Source organism: Numenius arquata, chromosome 2 (assembly GCF_964106895.1).
Source record: "Numenius arquata chromosome 2, bNumArq3.hap1.1, whole genome shotgun sequence".
Taxonomy (NCBI): domain Eukaryota; kingdom Metazoa; phylum Chordata; class Aves; order Charadriiformes; family Scolopacidae; genus Numenius; species Numenius arquata.
Genome location: NC_133577.1, coordinates 38,558,886 through 38,583,854, shown reverse-complemented (window position 1 = coordinate 38,583,854; position 24,969 = coordinate 38,558,886). Strand labels below are relative to the sequence as shown.

General features: G+C 36.4%; 1 protein-coding gene across 23 annotated transcripts in view; it reads left to right on the top strand.

The window, feature by feature from the left end:
- Nucleotides 1–24,969, top strand: part of PPM1B (protein phosphatase, Mg2+/Mn2+ dependent 1B) — a 62,867-nt gene that overhangs the window by 29,004 nt on the left and 8,894 nt on the right. For 10 of the 23 annotated variants that reach the window (XM_074144340.1, XM_074144343.1, XM_074144336.1 and 7 more), the window contains 4 exons: nucleotides 8,519–9,382; nucleotides 11,286–11,403; nucleotides 19,621–19,732; nucleotides 23,764–23,821. In XM_074144340.1, coding sequence (XP_074000441.1) covers nucleotides 8,537–9,382; nucleotides 11,286–11,403; nucleotides 19,621–19,732; nucleotides 23,764–23,821 — 1,134 coding nt within the window. In that variant the 5' untranslated portion in view covers nucleotides 8,519–8,536. Of the gene's footprint in view, nucleotides 1–5,311; nucleotides 5,454–8,518; nucleotides 9,383–11,285; nucleotides 11,404–19,620; nucleotides 19,733–23,763; nucleotides 23,822–24,969 lie in introns of all 23 variants that reach the window. The other 13 variants (XM_074144335.1, XM_074144337.1, XM_074144342.1 and 10 more) reach the window with 3 other exon arrangements.

Here is a 24,969-nt window from a genome sequence, read left to right as displayed (position 1 = left end):
CATGGCTCTGCAGACCTGCTGCAGAGCACTTACTCTGGTCTTTCAGACCTGTTTAGGAACAACTTATTGATTATATGAATTGGTGATTCATTGCTGCCCTATTCTTACAAAAATGCTTCTGAAGCTCTTGGTAAACAAACATTGAAAAAGGTAGAAAATAAGTTGTCTTAAATGCCTGAATTTAGAATATGGGAGAACTCCTTTTTAGTGACATACTGCTTCATGCTAATAAGTAATAATAATTATAAGTAATAATAAGTATTTTTTTAATAAAAGCTTGGCTGATAGTGATTAGATAGATTTAGTTTGGTGCTCTTCAATCAATCTCAAAATAGTTGCTCTTGTAATGTAGAGAATAAAATAAAATGATTCTGCATAGAAATAACTATTAAATTTATTGGGGAAAAATCCTGGCTTTGTAGGATTCCAGTGCTACAAGTTCATCTGTTTTGAACAACCCAGTAAAGAAGGTGAGAACATGCTTATTTGCTACAGGAAGTATGAGTGGATACAGGCAAACAGAAGGAATATCAGTTAGTATTATGGGATATGAATCTTGTCATTGTATGGCCAGTAGAGATAAACAAGAGTACAGTGCTGTGTTCCGAGTGGTATAATAAAGTCACACCTCATTGCAGAATGTGAGTTAAGGACAAAACGTTATTTCAGGGTTAACCAGCCTGAACAGGGAGTACCTGGTTTAACGAAGGAGGTCCATTTCACTCAGGTGCACCATACTCCTACTTCAAAGGAGTGGTACCAGAACATGAATACTGGCTTACACAGAGCTATCTTACCTCCTACAGACTTTAACCTTCGTTCTGTTCCCATGGAGGTGCTGGAAGCAATAGTGTGTTTGCTTTGCACCGTCTGGGCCAAGTGTTGTTGTACTTGGTTTGGTGGAGCATCCTGGGTATTTATGTATCTTACATACAACTTTTTGTATGGTTACTCTGTAACTCAGATAACGGATAACAAAGGGGATTCAATTTCCCAGACTTCATAGTGTTTGGAGGAAATCTTGGTAAAGAAAACCAGAAGAAGAGAGTGACTACGGTAGTATATTTTTTTTACTGAGAATGACACTGCATTCCTCTTCTTCACTAAGTCCCTAGCTGTGGTGTCAAAGTGAGCTAAGGGCTGTTCGTTGTCAGAAGTCACACTGGCAAGCACACAATTATATGTAACTAACTAGAAGAAGACTGCAATATTTTTTTTTTAAGCTTTCATTTGGCCACAAAACTGTGTGAAGTTGACTTCTGCAACTTATGTAAGGGGGAATCTACATGATAAAGATAACTGTAAAAATGCATCAACCTGGGCACTGATGGTTTTGTACTATATGCTGTGATTGCAAAGTTAGATTGAGAGTCCACTTTCAAGTTATCTGTGAAGTTCATCTTGAATATCTAAGGTGTGATCTTTGTACCTACCAAACTACATTCCAGAAAAATAAGAAGCCACAGCATAGAAGTGTGCGGCTTGTCCATGAGAGACAGACAGTTGCCAAATAAGCCGAGTTTGAAGGTCTGCATTTTAATAAGGTGCAAAAAGCAGAATATAAAATGAACCTCTGAAAAGACTACTAGCATACATGTTTTTCTGGTATTAACAACATAGCTCTTAATTTAGCTCTTGATGCTCCTTTCTGATTTTTCCCCACTATCTTCCCTGTTGAAGGTTGCTGCCGTCTTGGATGTGCTAAGCCGCTGGCTTGTAAACCCACTGCAGTCAAAGTCACAAAGTTTCAAAATACTAAAGCTAACTTTGCACCTATTCATTAAACAGTTCAAAGAGTAAGGGCAAAAATGTCTTAGCCAGCAGTTCTGAAAGAAAAGAAATTGCTGGCACAATGTAGTGGTGAGTAGCTGAGGCAGAGCAGAAGAGATAATGTTTTCAGGTATTGCTACTGACATTGAAAATAGATGTGAATCCACAGTGTTAAATCACGCCTGTGATTGTTTTGTACCTCCAGACCAGTTTGAAGTACCTGAGGCATATTCTATCTTCATCACCTTTTTAACTTGCTGGTTTGCAAGTAGTGTGATTGGGGGGTTGTTGTGTATTTTGTTTTTGTTATTGTTTCTTTTCCTGCAACTCTTGTAACAATAGAGGTGCAGAAATTAATTTGAAAATTACAGCTGTAGCTCCTAGGCACATATTTTACTTGCACAACTTCTGAAATTTTCGACTTAAAAACCTGTTGGCTTTTTTCCTGTCATCCTAGCAGGAAGAGGTTTTTGACAGTAGGCTCTATATTTAAGATTTATATTGATGCTTAATTTCTTTGTGTCGGTATCTTTGGTCAGCTGAGATCCTTTCTGATGGTGACTCTCGTGGTCAGTGATTATTTATAAGCAAAAAGACCCACCTTCAAAAGTAAATAAACCCCATAGTGAGTGGACATGAATGATAATCACTGTCCTTCTATGTAGTTCATTTTCAAGTGAAAGTAAAATATTCAGATCTCATTCTTAGATGCCAATAATTGCTATTTGACTCTGCTAGTACTTGTGGCTACATAGTTAGAGTAGCTAACTCAAAAGCCAAGCTTTGAATTTTTGAGCAAGAGCTCTACTCAATAACTATTTGCCTAATTTAGATTTATGCAGTGCCAGCATTTTTAAGATCAGTAAGTCAAAAGTGATCCCAAGTTTTCTGGGATCAAAACTAAAGGTTTTCAAAGCTGGTTTCACTCATCAAATGAACTTGCGTTTAGTATACATAGAGTAAAAATAAATAGTATAATGTAACTTGGGTGATAGTATAATGATAGTATATTGTAAGTAAACATAAGATTAGCAAAAGATTACTTGCAGTATTCTGTCACTTTTTTTTGTATAAATTGAAGGGTACAGGGAATCTTTGTGAATATCAAAGCTCTCTACAGTGTGTGTAGACACATGTAATATGTAGAATGTGTGTATGCACATACATACACACTACAAAGTGTAAGATGAAGATGGAGACATAGGAGCTTTCTACGAAGGCTAAGTTTGAATTTTGTTTTACTTAAGCCAGAAAAAATATTTCTTCCTGCACTTCCAATAAGCTTTCAAATTGTTTGCCATAGATATTTTGATCATTTATTTGTCACTTACATCTTCGATGTCTAGTGCAACATTTTCTCTGTTGAAATGTCATCTTTTTCTTTTTTATAGCAAGAGCACATGTGTTTTGTAACAGGAAACTCTGGCACTGTTTCTTTTCCACAGCACAGACATTAAAAATGACTGGCCCATTGAGTGAATCCTTCTGAGGAAGAGATATTTTACAGTACACTTTTCTGACCTAACCCCAAAAGATTGATGTTGGACCATTCATATTATATGAAAAGATATGTTATTGCCTTTGGGACTATTTGCCATCAAGGTATTAGTCTAGTTCTGATGTTGTCTTTGAAACTGGCATGTGATCTGAAAATAATTTTATAGTATCTACAAAAACTTCGTTTATGGCTTTTAGACCTTTATAATCTAATTCACCTTGGCTGCCTTCGTGACAACCAGCAAGTAAATATTTCTGCCTATTAAATGTAAATCTGTATGGAAAGGAGCGTGCTGTTCATCTTAAGTAGCTGCCTATTTCCCCTTCATGATGTAGTAGAAAAGTCATGGATATCTGTAACTGAGCAAGAACTATTTGCCGTTTTATAAGTAGATACTAGGAGAAAATAAGTGTGGTTGTTTTTCATTTAAACAGAGAAATTCAAAATTATGCACAGACTTGATTTTAAGAACCTTTAATATATAGCTGATCTAATAACAGTGTTCTCACTGTGTAGCTGTAGTGAGGATACTTGCCACAAATTTTTCTTGTGTGTCAGAGGACACAGCTTTTGTCTTCTTACTTCCATTCCTCAAAAGGATAGATGTCTCCAGTTTCCTGAGCCTGAATTATGTCTTATGTTCCCAGTATGTGAGATAAGGACCTCATGTAGGATTTGTATCAGGTAGGAAATATCAGAGAAGAACATATATTAGGACTTCAGAGAAGTAAGCCTTGGGTTATGTTTTTGCCCTGGGAAAGGGATGTCAGCTTTTGTTAGAGACTCACAGCCTTGAACTCTCTTGGAAATACCTTAGCTATTGATTTAAAACTAGAGATGAAGAGTGCCCAGTAAAGCTGTAGTGAGAGCTACTGCTTTAGCAGCTTACTACTCGGATTTAGTTTCTTCCATTGCCAGAGAGGGGGAAAGGCCAGTATTTTCTTCCTCTAAAGGCCTTCCAGAAGCCTTTGAGCGTTGGTGATTATTGGCACTTACCAGGTGATTGATTTTGATTTTAAATTATTACTCTCTTATTTTTCTCAGAGATGGGAGGACTACTGGAAGAAGGGAATCCTAGCTTTCTGTTCTTGATCTGAAGAATGTATACTGTTTTAGAGAATAGTCTGTGGAGCATGGATGAGAACTAAGGCCTTCTCCGTTTTCAAGGAAGTTTTGGGAATTACAGTAGACATGGTCTGGTCTTGCAGGTTTTGAAAGTTTCAGCTAATAATGTTGTGTGCTGTAAATGTTTTTATCAGAAAGAAATTAAATTGTTTTCACAGGCCAAGGAGTGGATCCAGTTGCTGTCTTCCAACTATATAACGGGTGGGTATAGAGAAGGTAGAGCTGTGCTCTTCTCAGAGATATGTAATAAAAGACAAAGAGGGAAAGGACACAATTTGCGCTTATGAGAATTGTTTTAATTATGGATGTGGTCAGACGTGAACTTGTTCTCAGAGCTCAGAGACTGTGGAATTTCTGTCCTTGGAGATGTTCAAAACTTGACAAGGAACTGAACAGCTTGAGCCATCTTTGGTGTTGGATATCATGCTGATTGAACTTTGAATAGGGATTTGGACTAGACAACTCTAGAGGTCTCTTCCAACATGAATTGGTGCTTGACTTTTTCAGCTCATCTTCAAACCAGTTGCTGCCTTATACTCTACATAATACACACAGCAATAAAAAGATTTCTTCTATGTGTCTGGTGTCTTTTATAGGATCATCCATAAGTTGATACCTAAACTTACTGTTTTCTTACTGATTGCAAGTCAATTTCTGCAATATTTGTTGTGTTACGTAGGGTATTTAGAATATCAAGAATATAATCTTGGAATAGTGTAATCTTTCTTTTCAGTTTCTCACTCCTTCTGTGCTGTAAGAAGTGAAGCTACTTACATAATAGGTAAAGCTAAGATGTGGAACATGTGCTTTTGGTGTTTTTTAAACAGTTTTTTATTTTAGAAATATAAAACACAACACTCAATACTGATCTCACAGGCTTTTGCAATTAGATAGGTTTTGATCTTTTTCCTTACTCAGTCATATGAATTATTCCACACTTCTGATTTTTAAGAACGTAAGGACATCCTTAACTCAATTAAGGAAATTTCATACAAGGTCTGAAGTGTCGGAGGACTTCTGTCATTTTGGCAGCTTTTCAGTCAAGTATTTCATTTTACCGGTAAGAATGTTTTTGTGTGCTTTTAAAATAACTTTATGTGTAACTTGTGAATGAGTGGTCATGAGCTATTAAAATCCTTTAATGGATCTCTTTTAATAATGTTAGTTGAACTATTAAACAATGTGGAACTTGTTCAACTCTTAACTGAGAACATCAGTTGCTGAGAGCACTAAGAGCACTTGTTTGTGGTGGTGTGTAGCACTGCCTTGCTTTGCTTTTGTGACACCATTTGACACTGATTTCTTTTTTGTGGTGTTTTTTTTTTGGTGTGGTTTTTTTGTTTGTGTGTTTTGGTTTTTTTTCCCAAAGAAAAATCATTTCTTCCAAGATAAAGGGTTGTGAAAAGCATTTGGCTGTGTATCTCACTAAGTAATGAATACCTCATTTCTGTTCTGTATTGCTTTCACTGATTCGCAGTGTTGCAAATACTCTTTTCAGATAAAGAAAAATAATGACGCAAGTAATTGTGAGCAGAATGTAACTTACCGCTTTTACTTGCAAATTACATACAGTGTGAAGTTTACGATGTATATCATAAGGTTGTGTAGTCATTTTATCTGCATCTTTGCTATCCCAGGTAATACAATTAGAGACCAGTGGATGGTGTCTGCTGAGATGATAAAAAATAAAGATAATATTTATGGTTTCTTGTGTGTGAAATCCGTAGATAGTACCATAAAATTGAACTGATTGGGAAGGTGGGTGAAGTTTAGGATGGGTAGTTTGTGTTTGAAAGAGCTTAATGACTTTTCAAGTTGTTAAAAGTACAGAAAGTATTTGAAAAAGTTAGATGTCGTTTTGAAGTCATTCCGTAACTTGCTTTTTTGTATTAGATGTGCCATTATCTGTGAAATTGCTACTTCTGGTTTTGCTTTATAAAATCCAGTTTGAGGACTACTTATGTTTATATGGAGTAAAATCAAATTGGCAACAACCAATTCTTAATTTGGCTTTACTATAGATTCTGCAGCTGAGGATGTGTACCTTGTACATGGAATGCCCATTTTGGAAAGCACAGAAGGCTCAGGACACTTTCTTTGGTGTCACATAATTCCTTTTTTTAGGTTTTTTTTTTTTTAATGGCTACTTAAGGCAATTTACTAACTAGAAGACTTGTGTAATAACATCAGACTTCTTGATAGCAGAAGATTGATACATAGAGACAATTAACTGTTACGGAAATGTAGAGTTCCCTAATAAATGAGAAATCATCAAAAATCATGGTAGTATCACAGAGCCAAACTAGAGGGGGTAATTGCACAGTGATAGCATTTATACTGTCCATGCAAAACCTCAATTTCTAGCTGAATATTTAAGAAATCTTCTCTAACAAATCTTTTTAAACCTGGACTCTCATTAGTGTTTTAGTCCCTGTCAGAAGAGATAATTTGAAGACAGATAACTTTTTTTTTTTCAAGAAAAAGTACATCAAATTATATGATGTTCAGTCTCTTACAGAACCGCATTGCTCCTTCTGCATAATGTTAGTAGCACCTGAATCAAAGGCCATTAAACCTGAATTAAGACAGTAAAACTAGACAAAAAAGTAAACCAAATAAGAAGTTGCTGCAGTATTTGGGGAAGTTAATCTAAATTTATATTTAAGAGTGGGAGATACCAGTTATGCCTCTTTTGAAATGTGAGCAAACTGTTGTGGTCTGTGGAATGTTTGAGGTCCTCGGCCCTTCATGGAGGTCCCTGTAGCAGAAATTTGGATTATATGGAGGAAAATCCTAAAGTTTACCCTGAAAAGAGGGGTGAGGTGCAGAATCTAACTGTTATATTCGCCTCATTGGACTGTACTGTTCTTTTTACCTCTTCTGTCAGAGTAAGCTGTGTATGCTGAAAATGTGTGTAGATAAGGGGAATGGCAGAAGTAAGGATTTCTTTTTTTCTGGCATGGTAACAAACTCTTAAACCAGAACGAGATTATTATGACTCTGCAGGCTTGGTGTGTATTAGTGTGCCAGAGACCTAGTGACTGACTGTTCAGGATTGGTCATGGCGGAATTGTCTCAAATTCTTTTTGGATGGAGGTTGCTCTAATTTCCACATCCAGTCACTAAGGGTTTCATGGAGTAGTCATTTTTAGCATGGTCAGAGGCTGTGGTATCCAAGTTTCTGAAGTTCTCAGAGAAGTACTATGGGATCTGTGGATTAAAGAACGTATGCTCTACTGACTTTTTAAAGTGCAAGGTAGTCTAGTACAGGAGAGGAAGTCAGCAGTCCTCTAAAGCTTCAACATAGATTACTCATGTTTTACCTGCAAGCCTGCTCTCTGGAGATGGTTCTTCATATATTTTGACATAGGTCTCCGGATACTGAAGAACTTCTAACTTTCTGTCGTTTATTTTCTTCCCTTAGATAGCTCATATCTCTTGTAATTGGATACATTTTAAAATCAAGATCAATGCATCTTTGAACTTGCAATCGCCTATAAACACATGAATGTCTTTTAGGGATGGTAAAAATGGAAATGATGTTTTACGAAGGACTAAGTATAATATGTTAAGAGAATATTATGAGAAGTTTTCTTGTATTCAAGTGGGATTTGCCTGTTGTTTCCTTTGGCAGATGGTCTACATTCCCCTATTGTCACTTTTGCCATGCTTTACAAGAATACAGAAGTAGCACAGTACACGCAAATCTAGTGAGACCAGTCAGTTCTTATTCATGAAGTATTAGCTTTTTCTTCATGCCACAATAAAACTGGAAAGAGAATAGGAGTCATATGGTTGTTATTTTTCCAGCATGAATTAGTTTCTGCAGTGAATGACAGAATTGGCAGGGCTGCAAAGGTATGTGAACTACTCTGCCTTCATATGCAGAGCCTTTAATTTTGATGAAGTAGCCTTTAAGACTCGACACCCCACCAAAAATGCAAACAGGAGTCTGTCACTTAGTTCATGTCACCTATTAATTATTCCCCCTCCCCTTATAGTTGTTGACCTCAGCACACGTGCATGCTTTATCACTTGTTTTATAAAGAAGAAACACAGGAAAGGAAGAACAAAACTTGAATGGAGTGATGGTTTTATAAATAAGACTTTTCTTCTGTTTTCCAGATTCAATATTGCATAAACATGGGTGCATTTTTGGATAAACCAAAAACTGAAAAACACAATGCTCACGGTGCAGGGAATGGCTTGCGTTATGGCCTCAGCAGTATGCAGGGATGGAGAGTGGAAATGGAAGATGCTCACACAGCTGTTGTAGGTATTCCCCATGGCTTAGAGGACTGGTCCTTTTTTGCTGTCTATGATGGTCACGCAGGATCTCGTGTTGCAAATTATTGCTCCACGCACTTACTAGAACACATCACTAACAATGAAGACTTTAGGGCGACAGAAAAACCTGGATCTGCTCTTGAACCTTCAGTGGAAAATGTCAAGAGTGGAATCAGAACTGGCTTTTTGAAAATTGATGAGTGTATGCGCAATTTCTCAGACCTCAGAAACGGGATGGACAGAAGTGGCTCAACAGCAGTGGGAGTTATGATTTCACCTGAGCATGTATACTTTATCAATTGTGGTGATTCACGTGCTGTTCTCTATAGGAATGGACAAGTCTGTTTTTCAACACAGGATCACAAACCTTGCAACCCAAGGGAGAAAGAGCGAATCCAGAATGCAGGAGGCAGTGTAATGATTCAGCGTGTTAATGGTTCATTGGCAGTTTCTCGAGCTCTGGGGGACTATGACTATAAATGTGTTGACGGTAAAGGCCCTACAGAACAACTTGTTTCTCCAGAGCCTGAGGTTTGTGAAATTTTAAGGGCAGAAGAAGATGAGTTTATCATCTTGGCTTGTGATGGAATCTGGGATGTAATGAGCAATGAAGAGCTCTGTGAATTTGTTAAGTCTAGACTTGAAGTATCAGATGACCTGGAAAAAGTGTGCAATTGGGTAGTGGACACTTGTTTACATAAGGTACGTAACTGTTTTCTCCAAGCAGCTGTTTCAAAATTATCTTCTGTTTAGATGGGTACTGTGTTAACAGCAGTTCCTGGCCTGCTCTTCCCCTTCTCCCTCTTCCTTCCCTCAAAGTTCTGTACCCATTTGACTACATATCCTTGCAGAAGAATATACAGCCTTATCTTTGCCTGGAGAGGTGATAGCAATTGTGAAAATAAAGGTTTATTTTCTCAAATAATGATTGCATATAGTTCTAGCTCTAAACTTTGTTTCCAAATACAAAATTTTTAAAATGGATGAATACTGTATGAGGTATTTTGTTTGGGGTTGGGTTTTTTTTGTTCTTTTAAGTTGGGCAGTGTTCATATCCTTTGCATAAAACCAGTATTTGCACCATTTCCTCTTCAAGGTATGCTTTGTCATCTGAAGGGGTATCCTCAGCTGTTTGTTGTAGCTTAGATGAAGAAGCACTACTTTTGTATCTGAGCTTGCTTGTACTACTCAAATTTAGAGTTTGTTTGGAGCAACTACAGGTCGGTCTACAGATGTTTCATAGGTGTACCATTTCCAGCATTCCCTGAAAAGTCCAACTCCTACTAGTGCAAATAGAGTTCCTTCATTAGGCCACAGACCAAACATGCAGTTTTGAGGAAAATATTGAAATTCAGAATTCTAATGCTAAAGGGTAAGTAATTTTTTTCAGAAATAGGGTTGCATTCCAGCATATACCGTACATTGTATGATTGGTTTAAATGCTGGGGCTTTTCTGACCAAGCACTTGACCGGCCTTGTTAAAGGATGGTCATTCTAGTATACTTTTGGTAAAACTGAGCCCTGACATTATGTTTATTTTATGGAGTCAGGTTGTGGTTCTCTGCAGTTTGTAACGATACTAGAATTTTGTCCTCTGTCCTCAGGACGTGAATTGTATCACGTCATATTAACTGCTGTAAAAGATAGGCATCCCCTTATGCTTGGTACGAAAGGGAATGTAGAGTAACTCCTGAGTAATTCTGAAGGAGTTTATTCTAATGTCAGATTCCTACTTCATTTCTTCAGGAAAAGGAGTTGTTGTGATAGACGATAGGAACTATCTGGTAGGTTGGGTTTACACAGAAACCATATGCGGTGACTAATGGCACCTAAATTTCTACCCAAAAAAATAAATACTTAAGGTCTTGATTTCAAACCAGGAGTTTAAATTATGGCTCTACTGGATATCCTTGTAAGCGACCTAGACGCTATGTTTTTTAATTTGGCTGTGGATTATAATTTTGAAAATTAGATACGAGCAGGAGAGTGGTATCGGAGTTTACTAGTGAAGAGCTGGATTAAAGTTAGTATCTTAAAAAGCTGTTGCTGATGGTGCTGAGCACAGGATAGTCTGTAAGGTCAGCTTGGCCACACTAAACACATTCATATTTTGTACTTATTTTCTTCAAGTTGCAATGTGTGACACAGGTGCATTCTGATAAATAGATTTGTAATGAATGTAATGTCTTACGTGAATGTTCTCAAACTGGAATAAATTAATAGCTGGAGCTAGCTATTCTAGTAGTCTAAAATAAGTATTCTGCATTTCATTTTGCAGCATGAGTTGTTTTTTAACTTGGCTTAAGGAAGCATTAAATGACTGTCTAATTTCTGACCTGTTTTCTTGATACTATTTTAAAACATTTGACATGTAAATAAGTATCATTAAATAGTTTAAAGACTAAGAATGAACAACAAAAATCAGTAAAATTACTTCTAGTGAGTAGTTTAGTAGGGGAAACTTAGAGGTTCTTACTAATCAAAATACAGTTTTATCGCAGTTTATTTTAGTACTGTATTTGGAACAAGTAATAATGTGACTAGAATAGAAAAATGAAAAATAAGACTAAAGATCCTAACTATTCTTTTTTTCTTTATCATATAGGGGAGTCGTGATAACATGAGTATTGTACTAGTTTGTTTTTCAAATGCTCCTAAGGTCTCAGATGCAGCAGTGAAAAAAGATGCCGAGTTGGATAAGTACTTGGAATCACGGGTTGAAGGTAGGAAATCTGTTTTGTTCATTAGAAATGCTATCATAACCTTCTTCTTGAGCTTGAAAACAAAAACTCTGAAAGGCATGGTGCCACTATAGGTTGGGTAAAACTCAAGCCAGGTTACAACTCTGAGTTTTTGTGTCAGGAAAAATGTTTTAAGCCATGTGCTTAGTTTATCCTGGTATTCCACAAGCATTTTCTTAATATGAGCTTTAGGTTTTTATTTCTATCTTTACAGGTCAAAATGCTACCCCTGGCCTTGCAAAGTGCTACATCATCGAAGTAAACTGTGATATTGTTAATGTCTTGCTTATAAAGTGTCGTTAAAAGGGATACTTGTGGTACTTGCTCCCTTTTTTTGCGAAAGTTTTTGACAAAAAGAAAAAGCTATATTAGGTTTTCATCAAGGACAGTTTATTTGTCTAATCATCCAAACTTTAACTGCTTCTATTTAACACAGCTGTGTTATTTTTCACACAAACTTTTTAAAATGCACTTTTGTGAAAACTTAACAGAGTATAAATGATCAAAATACCGATGGATACAAGAGCCTTAAATCATCCCTTTGGATTCTGAATGCTTACCAAGCATCTTTGTATGTGTGAATAAAAAAACATATAATCATGTAGAACTTTCATGGAGGACTAAACTGAATTCATAACCAGTTTCATTTAGTCACTGATTCTACAACTCTATTTATCCAAAAGGTTGAATGCAACTTCTTCCCTTAAGCAGAAACAGTGAAAGAGAAGTTACCTTCACCAAGAGTGAAAAGACTTGCCCTTGTATATATTTATTGCTTCTCAGCAGCATTCTTAATGTCAGAAAAACTGATGTTTGAAGCTGGCTTTCAAACTATTGCTTCTAATTCAAAATGTGTTATCACTGGTTAAGGCTGTTCTAAGGTCTAACAGCAGCCATGTGTAGCGGCCTCCCGGTCTTCAGTCTTCTCAGTTATTCTGGTGATCCAGGTATAGCTCAGTTCTGGTAGAATTGATTGAAGTTCAGGGCTGATATTGAAAGTTTGCCTCTTTAAAATATTGTGCTTATGTTGGCACAGGTTTTTGTAGAAGCAACCCAGGCATGAAAAGTAACCGAGTTTTTAGGATAGTTTGTCTTGCTGTTACGAATGTTGCTAGGATAATACTGTGAAGTAGCATTGCTGGAGAGAAGCAGTCATCAGAGGTTTTGAAAACCTTGTTGTTACGATTCTTTAAACTTCTGTAATCTCATCAGAAGAGTACTGAAGCACTGTCACCCACTTATGGTGATGCAGCTTATTAATTGATTTGTTGGAGCTATCAGTTACAGCAACGGTATTCAAGAAAGAAAAGAGTTTACTGAAGAGAAAGCTGGCTGACTTAACTTATTTCAGGCCTGGACCAGAATATTCTCATTGCTGGATCCAAGTTTAACTGTGCCTCATGAAAAGGTGGTCCTTTTGTAGATGCATAATGAGTTGTGTAGCTGTCTTGGATGTATTTCTTCCAGGTGCTGAAGACCAATGGTTAGCTTTATGGTATTGCTGTTCTGATGGTACTTTTCTGTGTTCATATTGAAAAATGTGATATTGGCAGTCTACATGACTGTTCAGCCGAGTTCTGTGAAAGTAATTTTAAATTTGGATGCTAAGATATTTGGGACTTTGCAGGTCAGAACAAACATGAAGCCGTCTTGAGACTGTAACAACATCTCAATGACACAAACCACAGCTCTGGCCACTGGCTGCCTGAGCTTGAGTGTTATTTAAGAAAGGAGGTGTGACTGACCAAATTTTCTCAAGATGGAACCAGAAACTTTCCAGGCACCCAAGTATGGTGTGTATAATCTGTAGAGAGAAATCTCCTTTCTCATAACTATTTGATGAGAATTACTAATGCAGGACTCCAGCACTGTCACATATGAGATAGATGCCACTTCTGTTTTTCTTGTTGATTTTGGTTTATTTGAATATCTGAGACACCCATTGGCTTTTTCACATGCTGAAAGGACAGATTGGATGTGCTTTTATTAGAAAGTTGTTCATATCCAAATAAGTATCATCACGTATAAATGAGAAGTAATCTGTAGGTTTGGGGAGATCAGGAATCCTCTGAGAGTGTACAACATCAAGAATTCCACAGCTAATAACTTTTCTTAACACCAATTCAGTGTACAACACAACAGTGACATGGAAATGTACCTGGTGCTGCTGTAACCTGTTTGCTGGGGACAACTGTTAGTTTAGCCACTTTAGTATCAAAAATTCTCAAACTTACTTTAATGCTATAAATGACACTTAGTGTAGATCTTTTATAGTTTAATTTTTCATTTGTGTGGAACAACTATGAAAATCACTTGTTCTTGTCTAGATATTTTCTTTTATTGCACTCTTACTTAAGCTAATAGGATAAATTTAGAAATTTGTGTTCGCATCAGCATCCCAATAATCTAGACAGCTGACATAACAAACCTTAATTTTTAAATATATATAAGTAGTCCTTCAGGCCACAATACAAGTCAGCTCTGAATGCACTGGTGTTGTGCAGTGTCTTTCCCTGTTGTTTAAGTGGGATCTAAATTGAAATGGTTTGCATATTTGTAGTTTCTGTTGAGAATAGAGAGAGCTAATGGTCACTTCAAATGCTAACTCTAGGCATGTTTCTCAGAACTTGGCTGACATCCCAGGCTTCCTAGATGACACTAGTTAAGATAAATACCTATTATCTTCCTATGTGTGAGTAGAGCACATGAGCTGTCAATGGGCTCTGGGAGAGAGCCAGAAGCAGTTACCTTCGCTGACAACAGTCAGGTGTGTGCACAGTGGTTACCAGTTAGTATTCCTGGTGTCTTGGTGGCTCCTCTCTCAATTAGCTAATCGGTGAAAAAGGTGTGGAACTGCAGTGTATTTTACTGCTTTCATAAGTGAATGTTAAGAAGATTAATAGAAAAGTTGTCAAATAACTTCTGATGAAAGTGACTGGATTAACTGAGAATGATGTAGGAAGCACTATTTGCTAGTAACAATGCAGTGTTGTAGTGTAATTGAGTTACTGCTTGAATGTACCAAAATAACTTCGTAGCAGAAATGTATTTTAGCTATATTGTCATATTTAACAAATACTACTCACACCAAAAACAAGCAGAGAGTTTGTAGTCTGCACTGATGCAGAACCATTCTGAACGTAACTCGATTGTTAAGCTTAAGTGCTCCAGAGAAATGAGCTGATTCAAAGCTTGGACTTGTGTTGTTTCAGCTCTTCTTAATTTTTTTTGCTGTGTTTTTTTTTTTTTTCCTGCATGAGTTCTCTGTGTCATTCTGTGCTCTGCTAATTGGACAGAGTGCAAGGCCTTTAAATGTCAAGTATTTAGCGAGGAATGAGAGTTAGCATATTTGAGGAAATTCTGCCAAGAGGTGGAGAAAATAAAGGAAACAGACTTGAGAAGAACTTGAAACATTCACCTCTTTTCTAAAAAATTCCTGCATTCATAGTAAATTCTATGCAGTTGTCATTCTGACAGTCAGTAATTTTAAAAAATTGTTGGACTGCAATTTTTACTTTATATTTGTGCCTTGAGTATTGCTAGTTCAGAAATGATACAAAGAAGCTTTAACAAAATGTTTCAAACCACTAAACAACAAGGGGAGAATTGTTTGGGAAGACGTTGGATTCTTTTTAAAAAAGTAGTCCGATTTAAAGGTTTAAGTAGCAAGCAGAAATACTTTTAATTTAAAAAAAAAAGTGATGGGGTGGAAAGTATATGATCTCAAGTGTTGGAGTAGCAAGGAAAAGTTTTGGAAGGTGGGAAATCCTTTGGTTTAGGAAAGAACAACTGCCATAATCAGTTTTGCATTCATCGTTAGACTCAGTGCAGTCTGGAAAACAGCGCTTGAAAGAGCTGTGTCTGAAAGGTTTAAACTGCCTTTAATTCTAAAAACGTGAAGCCTGGTAGAAAAGTTGTGATGTTGATAATATGGATTTGATCATGTCTTCTAGTTTCTCTTCAAAAGACAGAAGTTGCATTTCTTCAGTTATATTCTAAATAGAGTTTACACCTTAGGATGGTCTTCTTCAGGGAAGTATATTATTTACAATTTATTTGTAGTTCTGATGCGTTATGAGGCCCTGAATGTGGTAAGCTAAGCAGCTAAGTCTGAGAATCTATGTATGTTTACAGCAAATGATTGTATATAGTGAAAATCTGCAATAGATTTACTAATGTATAAAATACCAGACTAGTTGATAAGGGTTTTTTTTCAAAAGGCAAATAATGGACTTAGTTCCTGTTAAATTATTGTGTGCAACAATGTTTCTTTATCGGTTAAAGAATTAACAGCTCACAAGTCATGAGACGTGGTTGATAGCCAATAACAATTTTATTTATACCTCTAGTAAAAACATTCTGAAAAAAAAAATATCAGCTTGTTTAGAACTACTAAGGTGCAAAGATGGAGATTTGGGAAAAGTACAGACTATGAGTTCTTAGATAACCTTGTGTTTCAGTAAGTAATTAATTTAAATCGGGGCAACACTGGCACTTAGTATAAAATCCTTCAGGAAGTCCTGAAGGAATTTTAGTTTGATCAGTGGTATTTGTTCTTAATGAATGCCCACTGTTCAGTATGGAATATTTTTCTGTTCTCTTGTGGACCTTAACTTTCAAGCTGACTGGACTAACCCATCAAACCTTTTAGATAACAAGTTTTTTCACTGCTACGCTTGAGCATTTTAAGCTCTGGCTTGGAGAGAAGGGCATTGTTAGAGGCATGCTTTTGTTTGTTTTAAAAAAAAAAAAAATCTGTGTACAAAAGCAGTTTAATACTTACACATGTAACATTTGTAGTCTGTCTTTGTATATTCATTCCTAAGTAGAATGAAGAGAATGCTCAGAATGCTGAGATCCTATGCATTTGTATGATGAGTTGGGTTAGTAGTTCTGTAGGATCTTTCCAGAGTTATTAAAACTAAATAGAATTATTGTTTAAATAACAAAACAGAGTTTTTTGTTTTAACAGTTATTTAAAAAAAAAATCCGAACTCAGCAAGTGATAGTTTAGAGATTTCTAGTGAAAGAACTGTACACCAATGCTCTTTTGCTGGTCTGGGTCTTGAGATTGACAGAGTGTGTATGACTGCATTCCAAAGCTGCCCATTCAAGAGAATTCTGACATACTTACCAGACTGTAGTGAGTAGCTTGTGATTGAGTCATTTATGATGGTGAGCACAGCCATGCTTCTGTTTTGAGTCACTTGATTAATTTCCAAGGTGCAGGTGGTGAACAGTAGTTAAGTGATGCTAGGTCAGTCTTTTCTCACTGCCACTTCAAAATGCTTCTTTTTGTTCTCTGTTCTTCTCCGCTTTTTAGAGATCCAAAGTTTGGTCACAGGAAGAGAAAACTAAGCACGGAAGTCAATTCAATTCTCTGATGTGTTTCATTTGATTTGAAAGGGTGTATTAGACATGCAGTTAAAAAAAAAAAAAAAGAAAAAGAACCAAATCACGCTAACCCCCCAAATCATAAACAGGGGCATGTGTTCTATGTAGGTTTAAATAGTCTTAATAGTAGATGAATACTGAGTTGATACAGTGAGTTGGATGGTGTATTTTACTTATGTGGAATATATCCTGTATATAAAACTGTTTTGTCATAATCTTACAGCTGGAAATCAACGGAGGTACTGGAACATAGAAAACTTGTAACACTGGTTGGGGGCTTACATTATATAAAATTGAAATAATTTTTTTCAAAATGCTTATCTCTGAGTTAAGTGTTCGGCTTTTGGTGAAAAGTATTTTAGGAATAAAGTAGTAGTGTTTGTAGAGGACTCATGCATTTGTGTGTATGATAATGTCAGAAAATGATTCTTTAAGTGTCTGAATTATATTAGCAACACAGATATAAAAGTTTCTGCAATCATGTTTTGCACATTCGTGGAAAAAAGTTTAATTGCAGGGTTACTCTTAACATCGTAGAGATGAAGGCAAAGACCTTGTAAATGCCTATAAATCTGTTTCTGAAAATGTTTCGTTTCTTTCTCTAGTGGCCTTCGTCAAACAAGTCCACAGTGTGTATCTGCTAACAGATATGTAATAAAAAAAGGTCATGCTTGGTTATTTGCTTTATTCTCAGATTTTCTGTTAGGAAGCTTTTTTTTTAAGAGAGGGGACATGCTCTGGATGAAATTAGTCACCCTAATATCAGGAAAAGAAAAAGGAGATGGTCAGATCCACCAGAACTCCTGATTTGGCACCCTCTAGAAATGGAGAGAAGATGCTTGTAGCTCACTTCAGCACTCCCTGAGAAGAGGTTATACAGTATAAATAAAAGTTTCCAGTAGCAAGAAATATACAGCAATCCTTAGTTGTGGTTGCTTAAATTCCCTTCTAAGAAGATATTAAGATCTTACATTAGCATTAATCTTTAGTAATTGCTTACTTCTGTAGCCTTTCTTCTTATTAATTCTTGCTATTTGTCTGCTTTTAGTATGTACAGAACCAGATGTGCTCTTGGTATAGAAGCAGTAGGTACTTAAGATATGCTTTCTATCAGATGTGACTCAGCAAAATTATATTATAGTCGTACAATCTACTTCTAACTTGGTGGAACTGCACAAAAGGACGTGATGTATATGAGAACTTGTGGCCAATTTGTGTGAATATGTATGTAAGAAGTGATCAAAATCCTAAGATTCAAGCGTACTTATTCATCTGTCATTTCCTTTGCTAGCTGTGATTCATTCTTAATGCATGGATATATGACAGTATACATACAGTTTCATGGAAGAATGTTTCATCATTTCTAGTAGTAGTATGCCTTGCTTATTCATTGCAGAGATTGTAAGGTGCTGACTTAAAATTGAGGCTTAGAAGCCTAGCTCCTTATTTGTCACAGGGTAGTAAAACTATTCTAATAGTAGAACTGCTTTTGGGGGGCTTTCCTACAAACTTCCCAATACAGAGTAAGCAAGTACCTTGCAAGCGCTTTGTTGATTTAAATAGTCCTGGAAGAAGCCTACCTATCACTTGCTTTCTAGATATGTGATAGACATCAAGAGGTGTTTAAGTACCAGGAAAGTTGAGATGTAGTGTTTAAATTAGGTAAGTGATGTGCTTCTCTACTAACTTCAGAAACTCAAGTCGTAGCTGCTTCTGCCTTTAGTTGCAGGCTCCAGATTAGGCGTTGAGAATATAATTGATTGTAAGATATTGAAGCGCTTTGTTTATTTTTGGTTAGTAGCCAAGAAGCGGACTGACTGAAGTGTTACAGGATGATATTTGAGAAGATTCATTCTTCTTAATTTTTTTTTTGTGGCTCAAACAAAGAATCTTTATCTACAACAATGTCTACAGGAAATGGCACTCCATTCCTTAATTTAGTTAATTTTCAGAAAAAAAAAAATCTGTCTTAAATATGTGACACATGCATACAACTACAGTTTGTAGATAAGCTAGTGAACCTTTTCCTGCTGTGGTACTAGTTGAATAACTAGAGGCTGGTGGCTGGAAGCAAGTAGTATTATGCCTATATGTATGTATATGCAGCTATTGAGCATTTGCCTTACAGAGTCTTTGATGAATAAGAGCATGTTAAGATTTACTTCAGTTTAGGCAATTCTTTTCCAAGGCAGAAGAACTTACCAGCACTGGACTTGTGTGATACTTCTGCTTTGAAAATGGAATACCATATTATTAATTACTCATTGTCAGGTCTATATTCTATTTTGGCCACTTGAGTGATAATGGGCCATTACATATGCCTCTTTATTGCATGATGGTCTTAGTGTTTATGCACAGGACATTCAGGCCTTTGAGAACTGAAGGTGTTACTCACAATGAAGTATGACTGGATTCCTGGCAAGCATTGCCTTTACGTCATGTAACCTCTGAGTGTGTGTTGCAGTGCAATGGGAAGGTAACTGAAACAGTGACTCCCAGCCGTCCTCTTTTTGAAAGAGAACAGGCTGCTGTCTCCAGGATATTCCATCCAGTTCACAGTCTGCTGCTGAGTTTCTGTGAGAAAGAATGGCTAGAAGTGTACTGGAAAGGCAGGCTATGGATCTGAATTGCTCTGCTCCATCATGCAAAGACCCTTTACCTAAAATGTAAAGAATGTTTCCCTGGTTACATGTAACTTTTTCATAATGTCTGTGTTAAAAAGTGATCGTATCTTGTATTTTAGTGTCTTGAGGAATGAGTGGTATTAATTCAGTAATCTAAGGACTTCTTCTGTTTTTAAATTAGAAATTATGGAAAAATCGGGTGAAGAAGGAATGCCTGATCTTGCTCATGTTATTCGTATTTTAACTGCGGAGAATATCCCTAATTTACCACCAGGAGGTGGTTTAGCTGGCAAGTGAGTACAGTACTGAAATTTCTTGAACTGTTTGGTTCACTGAAACAAATAAGTTTATTTAAATGTTTTAAAGTTTTCTTATTGTAATAGCTATACTCAAATTAGAGAAAAAAGTTGATTTTTGTATTTTAAGCTAGTTTACCTTTTGTACTATATAAACATTTGTGTCACTGTTGCCATTCCAGAAGGTAAGAGGAAACAGATTGATAGTGTTCTCGTACATGACATACTAGTTTACTATTTCCATATGGCCATTTTAAAAAATAGAAAATATTCTTAGCTTTTTACTGCTTTACATTGTGAAGAACTATCCATAATGTAACTGGAATATCAAGATACCAGCTCAATTTTCCTAGTGTCACGTTCCCTACACCACCTAGTGTCAATTAAAAGTTTGGGTCAATGCTTGTTTGCTTAGCAAACACTCTTAAAAGAAAACTGTTTTTCTTTGTTTAGTCTTAAATTGAATGTTAGATAGGCAAGAATATTGAGCTAGGATATGCTTTTTAAAACTTAATTGGAATAAACATTCAGAAATTACATTGGTTTTCTGGAAGTCTTGCGGTGATGTTCTAGCAACCTATAATTTAAGCATTTTAATGAACAGAATTTAGGATTGCATAAACAGTTGTTAAACTAGAATTCCCCAGACAGTGGGACCCATTATTGCTCCTGGACGTAGGTTATGTGGCTTCTGGAATCTTTGTATTTTTCACAATATGAAGTCCTGTGCTCTCAGCATTTATGTATACATCTATTTCCATTGCGTGTACTTACTAATGAGCACTGTTTGCCATGATTTTTTTTTTTCTAATGTTGAAAGTTCTGGGCCTTTTTCTCTATTTGTGTGCATTCCAGGCATTCAGAGAAGTTGTGGTGTGCTTGTTCTTCCAACTGCTCAATGAGTTGGTGTGTTCTGTTTTGCTCATTAATAACTGCATCACGTACTGCTTTGTTATTCTGGAACCTTTGCATATAAATTCTTTTTAAACTTGTTGTGACCCAAGTTATATTTTTGATGGGCTTAGGTTCAGAATTTGCTTTTTGATGCTTTTCTCTCCATTCTGACTTTTGAAGTCCTGCGTTGCAGACTTCAGGAGGTGTACCTGCAGCTTCTTTTAAGAGAATATCATACATATTGAGTAACTTTTTTCTTGGTCTTCAAACTTAAGACAAAGACAGGCAGTGATGTATTTAGTTGACTTTACTTCCAGGACTGAGCTCCTGAATGGAAGTTTTGAAAAAGTATGACTACACAACCCAAACCCACACACTGCGTAACTTAAAACTTTTGCCCTAAAGAGAATATTCTTTGTCCCTGGGATCCTTATCCTGTGATGTTACCAGGAACTGGACATGAAGAATTCACAGTTTGTTCTTCTGTTTGAACTCTAAGGCCTGACTTAAACAGGTTGCAAAAAGCTTGTCTGTGGCTGACATCCTTGCTTTTAGCACCAGTTACAGTTGCTCCTGGATTTTAGCATGTCTGAGCTGGAGAAATGTAATGTTACCTTGACTAGACCATGTTTGCAAACCTTAGGAACCTCTGAAGTAGTTCCACTTTTGCTAGCATTTTGTATACTTCCCTCAAGCATCTCACCTGTGTAGAAGCCCAAACTGGCTCATTCTTCAAAACATGAGATCTAAAGGTGTCAACTCTGCTGTAGTCACTTGTTTTAGCTTTTAAAATCTTACTCTTTAAAGACTGGCTTCTGGCTGACTCGAATCCCTCTGTAACTTCAAATGCTTCCAAAAGAATGGTCACTTGTTGCTGAAGAAAGCAAAAGTTCTGAGCCATCCTGTCACTCGGGCATTAGTACTTCCATTCAATATCTTGCTCCTCAATTTTCCCTTCAAAGGAAAGTACAAAGGAATATGCTGTTCAAAGAAAGAAAAGTGAATTGCAAAGATAGGGAATTTCCCAAAGGCTTGAGTTTTAAGTCTGATTTAAACCCTCTGCAATGGCTATCTGCTGCTTCTCTGGCAGTCTTGCTTGGACTCTCCAGGTGTTTTGTTACATTGGTGTGAGGTACCATTGCTCTCTGTAGTACAGACATTTGGTCAGAATTGTGCCATTCCACCATCACTAAATGTGGAACTAAATGGAGAGAACCCTTTGCTATGTCATCTGCATAAAGATTCAGTTTCTTTTCTCTAGGAATATCTTCTGTTAGTGCTGATGGATCCCATTCTAACTCAGTCGTGCAACCCTTCTGGAATTCTTAAAGCATTGACTTTAACTAATGTGCCCTTGGAGAAGTTGTGTTCTTTGGTGGACTTTTCATATCGGACATAATTTTTTGAAGGTGCCACTAGAAATTCAATTCTGGACTTCTTTCCTGGAGCACATTGACGCACAGCCCAAAACCTTTGTGTGTGAACAAGCATGAATTGCATATACACCACTATCTTGAAGCTTTTGAGTTGTCAGGTGTATCTGTTGTGCCTGCCTTCTGCTTGTGTGGTATTTCTAGATAAATGCTGATTTCATCATTGACATATACAGCCTCTGAACACATGATAACACTGAAAGACACATTGTGCTGTAGGTTAATGGTCATCCTGAGATTTAATGCACTGTCCCTTGTATTCATTGGTCTGCAAAACATCTTCCAGAGTTCTGAGTATTTTAGTAAATAAAGTACTGTTTTCAACGCTGGATCATGACTGGAAAAATATATTCTGATGCTGGACACTAGATACTGAGATTACCTGATTTATTGCTTTGTCTCAGAAGTCGACAGGCTTACAACATTCCATTCAAAAAACAAACTCTTCTGTTCTGAATGTGCTTTTGCTTCTGTGGTGTGAATATAAGAACCTCATTATACCAGACCAAGGATCATCCTAGCTCTGGGTCTTGTCCACAGGATATCTGAAAGTAGATGCTTATGGAAGAATATAAAAGTAGGAAAATATGTAAAATATTTCCCCTATCATTATTACTTCATTTTTCAGCTTTTTACAGCTGAGATACATAAACTACTTCAAGATCAGGAAGTACTTAATGACTTAAAATTTCTCTTCCGTGAAGTTAAATATGTTCAGAAGAAGCCTCATCAAACTTTTAGCATCCTCAGTATTCCGGGGCAGGAAGTTTTCTTGCATCAAGAGCCATCACTAAGTATTTTTGAGACATTTCCTACTGTGTTCATGTGTTGTGCTTGGGCTCTTTGTTTGGAAGAGCCAACAGTCAGTGCTTATCTGCAATCTGTAAGACATAATTTTTGTATATCTTGGCTGCTTACAGACTTGAGAGTATTATTTAATGTAGCAATTCTTTTTGTTGAAGCTGTCAATAACTTTTATCATGTTTATTATACTTTTCTGAATCTTTCCCAGTTCTCACTATGATTTGAAGATGTAGGGGCATAACCTTTTTCCCTCTTAGAAGTCTGTTTAAGCTCTGGGGTTTATTTCTTGATAAGCTTTTTGTGCTTATTTTCCCTGCCTGTGAAGGTGTGGCCTTACATGCCACTAGCTAGACTTTTTCTGGCAGTACCATTTGGGTTTTAATTTCTACAGTGTGAATAGACACTAGAAAACATACCTCAGAGGTTGTATACTCTGGGCACCACACTTCAAAAGTTTGTAGGCAAGTAGTAACCTGTGTATATGTAATAAAAATAGGGAAAACCCCAACTGTCTTCAAGTTTCACATCCAGAAATAAGGCCAGAAAACCAGCAAACTTTAAGAATTTAGTTGTTACAAGCAAAATATAAATTTAAATGTTACTTTTGGCAAAATCCGACTCTGCAGCTGGAACTTGTAAAGGGGTAGACCATGGGGAAGGTAAGGTAAGAAAATGTTTTGCCTTGTTTAGTCTTTACAATGCCTGACTTGCTGCTAAATTCCCAAACATCGTATTGAAAGTGAGTAAACACACTGAGAGTGGGCTTCATCTTTTTAAGAGGCTAGTTAAAGGCAAAACATCTCAAACACCTTGAAATTATTACTGTGCTCAAATTTAAGTTCTCAATGTTTTAAAATCCTTTGTTGTGCTTAATTTTTTTAAAACTTCTCTTTTTAGGCGTAATATTATTGAAGCTGTGTATAGCAGGCTGAATCCACACAGAGAGAATGAGGGGGTAAGTTCCCATTTTTATTGCTACACCTCTTTGCTAATGAGAATGTCAAAGTAGTGTCATACATTAAGCACAAGTGTACATCACTGCCAATAAAGTATTATAAACACAAAATATGTATTGTAGCATACAGTTCATTTTGACCTTGTTTTAGATGGTTCTGATATAGAACTTCATCCTCAAAAGGACAGCAAACTGACACCTAATTCTGAAAGACTTTTAAAACATTTAATTGACAACTGCTTTTTCAGTCAAACCTGTGAGGCAACAATGCAGGGTTTTTATAAATTACAGTTTACTATCGTCAAAAATTATTGCCAGCATATTCATTACTTAGCTAGCTGTCATGTCTGCTGTCCAGAATAGGGGACAAACACACTTCCTATTGTCTTCTGTAAGTGTGGAAGACCTTGGTACACTGATTATAGTAGATAACAAGACTTATTGACTACCTTTTTAGAGTTTACACTCTCTTTAAGTATCCCAAATGCAGTGATCTAAAAGTGTAAAGTGATTTTAGTTTACTTCAGTTTCAATTTCTAAAATGTCTTACATTCTTCTGCCCAGTTCCAAATAAGTTGAATTTTAAACAGTATGTTGAAATACGGTTTACTGTAACTTTGAACCTGATTATTAGGTGGCTCTTAATATCGGTATAAAGAGTAATAACTGGTATTCGTATCAGTTGCAGTTAAATTTGTTTAAAAAAAAAATCTTTGAAAAACTGAAGAACTGATAAAAAACCCCATTACTGCTTGTATACATGTTGTTGTTTCCTGTACAGTTTATGTTAACTAATCTGTGAAGGTACCATTCATCCTTTAGTAAATCCTTCGTCATATTTTTTCTCCCATGAGATGGGTACAAGGTCCTCAATTAGGTAGTCATTATAATGAATGGTGTTGGGGAGATGTCAACTTTTATTTTAAATACTTTGAAACGATCAATTGTGTGCCTTGAGATTGTGAATATGCAGTCTCACCACAGGTGTTTTTCCCCCTGTCATCTTCTCTTGGCTACCTGTATTTGGTGTATTCTCTTAATTTGGAAAGCTTGTGTAGGTGGAAGGGACCACTATTCTGTTAGAGCTTTTGTATTCTAACTTTTTTATTTTTTAAGATTTGTTCCTTTTTTTTTTGCTTTTTAGTTTG